General features: G+C 53.6%; 2 protein-coding genes across 5 annotated transcripts in view; both read right to left on the minus strand.

Moving 5' to 3' along the window:
• The window catches only part of LOC126987149 (protein bric-a-brac 2-like), a 22,776-nt gene that overhangs the window by 1,993 nt on the left and 13,283 nt on the right, over window positions 1–7,500 (minus strand). For 2 of the 4 annotated variants that reach the window (XM_050843880.1, XM_050843878.1), the window contains 4 exons: window positions 5,518–5,745; window positions 4,910–5,177; window positions 3,938–4,181; window positions 1–1,181 (listed from right to left, as the gene is read on the minus strand). The exon at window positions 1–1,181 is cut by the window's left edge and continues 1,993 nt beyond it. In XM_050843880.1, coding sequence (XP_050699837.1) covers window positions 795–1,181; window positions 3,938–4,181; window positions 4,910–5,177; window positions 5,518–5,745 — 1,127 coding nt within the window. In that variant the 3' untranslated portion in view covers window positions 1–794. The remainder of the gene's footprint in view (window positions 1,182–3,937; window positions 4,182–4,909; window positions 5,178–5,517; window positions 5,746–7,500) is intronic. The other 2 variants (XM_050843881.1, XM_050843879.1) reach the window with 2 other exon arrangements.
• Window positions 261–790, minus strand: LOC126987427 (atherin-like). Its single transcript, XM_050844394.1, has 2 exons — window positions 776–790; window positions 261–725 (listed from the first exon to the last, which is right to left on the minus strand). The coding sequence occupies exons 1-2, from the start codon at window positions 788–790 to the stop codon at window positions 261–263; spliced, it is 480 nt and encodes a 159-aa protein (XP_050700351.1).

Consider the following 7,500-nt stretch of genomic DNA (forward strand, 5'->3'; position numbering starts at 1 on the left):
CGGCACTCGTGTCTTGCTCCTCCTCCTCCTCCTCCTCTCCGTGGTGCCTGGCGGGGCGGCGCGGTGCTGGCGGTGCCGAGGCTGGCGTCGCGTCGCGGGGACGTTGGTTGCTTCTTGTCGCGGTGAAGTGGTTGTTGTTGTATGAGTGGTAGTTGTTGTTGTTGTTGAGTACAAGTAGTTGTTGTTGGTGCCCGCGGGGGTTGGATGGGTCACGGGGCGGTGCGGGAGGCGGGTCTGCGGGAACACCGGCGGCCACAGCGTCAGAAGTGGTAGGGCGGGTAGTGGTGCGGGTACTGCACGGGCCGCGCGGGGTCGTCTGGCCTGGGCGGCGGGTACGGCTGGTAGCGGTACTCGGGGCGAAGGCCGGCGTACTCCGGCAGCGGGTAGTAGTGCGGGTAGACCTGCGGGTGTGGCTGCGCCAGCGACGCCGCCGCCGGGTACAGCGACTCCTGCCCTGCCAGCGACGCCGGCGGGGAGTACAGCGCCGGGTGGTGCTCGGCGGCGGCGGCTGCGGCAGCGGCGGCGGCCGCGGCGGAGTAGAGCGGCGCGTCGCTGCCGGTGAAGACGACGGGCGTGGGCGGCCCGCCGCTCTCGCCGTAGTCGCTGCCGCTGGCGCCCAGGGTGGAGGTGGGCGGCGGCGGCTCTGAGGCCTGCGGGCGCGCCAGGTCGGCCGGCGGCGGCTGTGGCGTCGGCTGCTTCTGTTCGGGCTCCGAGGGGCGGCGCGCCTCCGCCGTGGAGGTGGCGGCGGCGGCGGCCCCGTCGGCGCTGTGGCGGCCGGTGTTCCCTTCATCTAGTCAATAGTGGTCGGTGGGCGGCCCCGGCGTCAGCTGCTGCTGGGGGCCCGCCTGCCCTTGGGCGGGGGGCGGCGGACCCTGCTGGCTGGTGGGCGGCGGCGTGTGCTGCTGCTGCTGCTGCTGGGGCCCCCCCTGGATGGCGGGCGGCGGCGGCGCGGCGCCCCCCCCCGCCCCGGCCTGGGGGTCGGCGGGGTAGTGCTCGATGGTCATCTCCTGGTGCAGGAAGTCCTGGTGGGGCAGACCGTCCTCGTACTTGCCGCGCTTGAACCGTCCGTACAGCGACGAGTACGGAAGGTTGAAGTGGATGGCCGCCTGGTTGATGGACATCTCGCCCACGCGCACGGCCTCCAGGGCGTCCTTCATGTCCTCCCCCGACCACGGCACGCCCTGCGGCACAGTGCCTCGTGTCCACGCAGCGCCACCCCGCCCCCCGGGGCCCAGGCAAGCCGGGGCCCCCAAGGCCTCCGCGACAGGCTGTGCAGCAGGCGCGGGGCGGGGCGGGGCGGGGGAGGACATGGCGCGCCCCCACGCAGGCTGTGGGGGGGCGGCGCCCGAGGGAGCCGCCCCCCCCCAGCCCCTCACACACGGCGGCGGCGGCGACGGAGAGAGAGAGAGAGAGAGAGAGAGAGAGAGAGAGAGAGAGAGAGAGAGAGAGAGAGAGAGAGAGAGAGAGAGAGAGAGAGAGAGAGAGAGAGAGAGAGAGAGAGAGAGAGAGAGAGAGAGAGAGAGAGAGAGAGAGAGAGAGAGATATAGCGAGGAGGAGGAGGTTCTAGTAGATAGATAGATAGGTAGACAGCCCCCCGCCGCCGCCGCCGCCCAGACTCATTCCACCAAGCACTCCACCTTCCACCCGTTAGCCATCCAGGAAGCGACCAGGCCCGACCACCACCTTCACCACCACCGCGGCGACCCTAACGCGCGGCGACACCACCACCACCACCACTACCACCCACTACAACAGTGGTGGTGGTGGTGGTGGTGACGGTGGTGGTGGTGGTGGTGGTGAACTGGGATGCATTACCAATATATCATGACTCTCAACACCAAATTTAACCACCACTTGATATCACCACCACCACCACCACATAGCATATCTAAACACCCATAAAAATGAATATATTTGAATTTACACCCAAAAATACATAGGCCTATACACCCATATCTACACCCACATATACATACGCCTACACATAAAAATGAATATATATGAATTTACACCCAAAATACATAGGCCTATACACCCATATCTACACCCACATATACATAGGCCTACACTAACTTGAAAAAACTCATAACACCCGACATAATTAATATATATGAATTTACACCCACACACATAGGCCTATACACCCATAACTACACCCACATATACATAGGCCTACACTAACTTGAAATAAAATAACACCTGATAGAATATACATATGAAATTACACCCAAAAGACATAGGCCTATACACCCATATCTACACCCACATATACATAGGCCTACACTAACTTGAAAAACCTATCATAACACCCAATAGAATTAATATATATATGAAATTACACCCCACATACATAGGCCTACACACCCATATCTACACCCACATATACATAGGCCTACACTAACTTGAAAAAACTCTTATAACACCTGATATAATTAATATATATGAAATTACACCCCACATACATAGGCCTATAAACCCATATCTACACCCACATATACATAGGCCTACACTAACTTGAAAAAATTATATTATTACACCCATTAGCTTCAATATAGGTCTATGCACCCATTAGAATGAGAATCTATATATGGATTTACACCCACATATATATATAGGCCTATCTCTGTTCTTTCTCTTCCTTTCTCAATCCTTCCTTTTCCTCCTCCTTCTCTCTCTTCCTCTCTCTCATTCTCTTCCCTTCCTTCCTTCCTTCCTTTCCTTCACTTCCCTCCCTTCCCTTCCCTTCCCCTGCATAGGCCTACTTGTACTAATAATAAAATATACATCCCACATAGTTTATATATACAAAGTTACACCCATACAATAACATACACCCAAATCTACACCCACTACTTAATCCTCTCTCTCGTTCTCACCCATACAATAACATCCACCCACGTCTGAATCCTTACACCCACACCCATATATACACGACACCCACAGGCATATCCACCCTGACCATGTACACCCATCCACCCACACCCACATCCACCCACGTCTGAATCCTTACACCCACACCCATATATACACGACACCCACAGGCATATCCACCCTGACCATGTACACCCATCCACCCGTATCCATTCTCACCCACCCACACCCACACCCACATCCACGTATTTACACCCAGTTACACCCTCAGCCCTTTCCCACACCACACCCTTACTCATCCCTTCCTTCCCTTCCCTTCCCCTACAATACAAGTTTACACCCACATATACACACTCATAGTTAGGTACACCTCCCCCACACACCCTCTTCTCACACCCAGTCTCTCTCTCGTTCCCTTCCTTCCCCCAGAACACGTCACACCCAGACACACCCACACTCAGGCCCTTTCACACGAGCGGTTTTTGCTGGCACTATGTTTTCCATCTTATGAACTTTCAATTAATGTATATTGAAAATGTGTCTTACATATCCATTCTGTATCCTACCTCTGTGCAACAAACATTTAAATATCAGGGTTTGGGCTATTTAAAAATGATCACGACACGCATGGAGCTGCTGCTGGTCTCCGAGACTGAAAGATGACGGCCTTGCTTCCCTCAGGAGAAGATTACACACATGACTGAAGGAGATGCCGCAGCGGATGCGACGGACACCGCACTTGACCGTGGGTGTCCAGCCTCAGGTGCCACGCGGCTGGCGTCCGGCTTGTGCGCAAAAACCGCTCGTGTGACAGAACCCTTACACCCAGGCACACCCATATCACAGAAAACACACCCCTATCTTTCCCTCCCTACCCCAACACACCCACACCCAGTCGCACCCACACACCCTTCCTTTCCCTCCCTACCCCCAAAACGCCCACACCCACATACCCCTATCATACACACCCTTCCTTTCCCTCCCTACCCCAAACGCTCACACCCAGTCACACGCCCTCACGCACACCTTCCCCCCTCCCCCCTGGCTCACATCTTCTCAACCTTACCTGGTACTTGCTCAGTTCGATCCCCTCCCTCCTGCAGCGGCCGTACAGCGTGCCGGTGGGAATGCCGTACTCTTGCGCCGCCTTCTGGACGCTCATGCCCCCGCGGATGGCGTCGAGGGCTTTGTTAAGGTCGTCCGGGTTCCAGGAGGGTTGGATGGCGGAGAAGGGCGAGGATAGCTTGATGCCTTCCTTGCGGGCGATTTTGTAGAGGGTGGAGTTTGGGATTCCGAACTCCTTAGATGCCCTGGGGTGGTGGAGGTGGTGGTGGAGAGGTGGAGTGATGGGAGAGAGAGGAGGAGGAGGGGGGAGAGGGTTAGGTTAGGGAAGAGGAGGAAGGAAGGTTAGGTTAGGTTACGGAGGAAAGGAAGAGAGGAGGAGGAGGAAGAAAAAAGAAAAAATGATATAATTACAGGAAATTCAACACACACACACACACACACACACACACACACACACACACACACACACACAGGCCTACACTAACTTGAAAAAAAAAATAATAATAATTTCCCCCATTTCCCAACCTTCCCAATCCCCCTCCACTCCCACACACACATATCTACACCCACATATCAATAGGCCTACACTAACTTGAAAAAAAAACTTTTCACCCATTTCCCAACCTTCCCAATCCCCCCCCACTCCCACACCCACATATCAATAGGCCTACGCTAACTTGAAAAAAAAAATTCCCCCATTTCCCAGCCTTCCCAATCCACCCCCCACACACCCACATATCAATAGGCCTACACTAACTTGAAAAAAAAAACTTTTCCCCCATTTCCCAGCCTTCCCAACCCCCCCCCCACACACCCACACCCTTCCCCACACCCCCACCCACACACCCACATATCAATAGGCCTACACTAACTTGAAAAAATAAACTTTCCCCCAATTCCCACCCTTCCCAATCAACCCACCCACCCCCATACCCACCCCCCCATACCCCCGCCCACACACCCGCACACCCACCTATTAGCACTCATGCGCCCACTCCTCAGCTCCTCCAGTGCCCCAGTGAGGTCATGTTCACTCCAGGTCTTGTTCGGCCCCTCCTTTTTGGGCGTCTCGATACCCAGGCGGTGGGCGCGTTGCCACAGGGTAGTCGCCGGGATGCCATACACGTGGGCGGCCTTGCTGAGGGACATGGCGGCATTCCTGAGGGCGTCCAGAGCCTTGTCCATGTCATCATCCGTCCAAAGTTTGCGCCCGCCCGTGGCACCGGACAAGCTCTCAGTGTCTGGGGGGGGGGAGAGGAAGGGGGGGTTGAGAGGAGGAGGAGGAGGAGGAAGAGGAGGAGGAGGTAGGGAAAGAAGGGAAAGGGAATGAAAGGGAAAATGAGAGAGAGAGAGAGAGAGAGAGAGAGAGAGAGAGAGAGAGAGAGAGAGAGAGAGAGAGAGATACACAACCAATATCAACCGTAATACATACATGACAGTTTCACCCACCTCTACACACACACACACACACACACACACTATAAAAAAATCCGCCCTCCGCACTACCGAACAGGGGCCATTCAACACGGTTCCACCCAGTTTACACCCACTCCACACCCACCCACACCCATGAACACTCACCCGACGAGTAATGGGAGGTCGTATTGGAAGGCATCAGACCCAGCAGCTCCGGGGTCACTGTCATCCTCTGGCCGCTGGAGTCTGTCGCATCTGACCCCATGTGCTGACCGTCGCCTTCTGTTTTGGTGTATGCGGCGTACCCAGCGTTGTAGTCCCCGGCGTGGGACGTGCCGGCCCCCTCGTCCCCCGGAGACAGCCCAGGGAGCACGTGCGGCGGCAGGGAGGCGTCTGGGGGTGCACGGAAGGGAGGGGAAGGGAGAGGGGGCGGGAGGTTAGCTTGATAAGGGAGATTGTAAGCTTGTTGTTGTTACTTATAAGGGAGTGTTTTTGAGTTTTGTTATAAGTTTTGTGTGATAGTGAATTACTTAAAGGTTATGTGGGTTACTTAGTTAGTGGGTTAGAGTTAGTGGGTTAGACTTAGTAGATTAGTTAGTGGTTAAAGATAAACGTAGATAGATATTGATAGATAGACAGAGGAAGAAATAGATTGAGAGATATGAAGAGAGATAGAGAGATAGATAGATAGATAGATAGATATATATATATATATATATATAGAGAGAGAGAGAGAGAGAGAGAGAGAGAGAGAGAGAGAGAGAGAATAAGGAATGAAGCGTGATTGTGTGTGTGTGTGTGTGTGTGTGTGTGTGTGTGTGTGTGTGTGTGGTGATGCAACACTCCTCCCACGCACATGCACGTACACATGCACGCACATACCATGCAAATACACACACACACACACACACACACACACACACACACAAGTCTACATTAAAGCAACAGGCAGGTGTGTGTGTGTGTGTGTGTGTGTGTGTGTGTGTGTGTGTGTGTGTGTGTGTGTGTGTGTGTGTGTGTTTGAACTACACACACATACACACACACACACACACACACACACACACACACACACACACACACACGTCTACATTAAAGCAACAGGCAGGTGTGTGTGTGTGTGTGTGTGTGTGTGTGTGTGTGTGTGTGTGTGAGTGTGTGTGTTTGAACTACCCACACACACACACACACACACACACACACACATACATTAACAAACAGAGGGTTATCATAGAAAAACAAACACTTACATAGACAAACAAACACATAGCAAGCACGTACAAACAAACACACAAACAAACAACGTAAACAAACAAACAAACAAACAAACAGAGGTGGTCAAAAAACTTCATAACCAGATAAAAAAAAAAATAATAATAATAAAAAAATCGGCGTTTGGATGACAAGTTTGATTCCTGTTTGTTTGTTCGTTTGTCTGTTTGTTTGTTTGTTCGTTTGTGCGTTAGCGGCGGCGGCGGTGGTGGAGGCGGCGGCGAGCGAGCGAGCGAGTGAGTGAGTGAGAAAGTGAGCGAGTGAGTGAGTGAGTGAGTTAGCTTCCAAAATTTGCACACACACACACAAACACACACACACACACATACACACACACGCGTACATGCACTCCAAAAGCTGTGTGTGTGTGTGTGTGTGTGTGTGTGTGTGTGTGTGTGTGTGTGTGTGTGTGTGTGTGTGTTAGCCAGGCTTCTCTTACTACGGGATGGAGGAGGAGGAGGAGGAGGAGGAAGAGGAGGAGGAGGAAGAGGAGGAGGAGGAGGAGGAAGGAAGGAAAATTGAAATACTGAAGAAAATGGAGAGAGAGAGAGAGAGAGAGAGAGAGAGAGAGAGAGAGAGAGAGAGAGAGAGAGAGAGAGAGAGAGAGAGAGCATGAACACCAACCAAGATACAACCACCACCACCACCACCACCAATCACCACCACCACCACCACCTTCATCATCACCACCACCACACTCCAGTAGAGGGTCATCTACACCAATAGGGAGGTAGGGTAAGCAACACCACCACCACCACCACCACCACCAAGGTCAAGTTAGGTCAAGGAATGAAGGTTTTGGGTTGGTCACCACCACCACCACCACAACCACCACCAGAGATAAGGTCAAGTTAGGTCAAGGAATGAAGGTTTTGG

The sequence above is a fragment of the Eriocheir sinensis genome, chromosome 64 (genome assembly GCF_024679095.1).
Source record: "Eriocheir sinensis breed Jianghai 21 chromosome 64, ASM2467909v1, whole genome shotgun sequence".
In the NCBI taxonomy this organism is placed as follows: Eukaryota; Metazoa; Arthropoda; class Malacostraca; order Decapoda; family Varunidae; genus Eriocheir; species Eriocheir sinensis.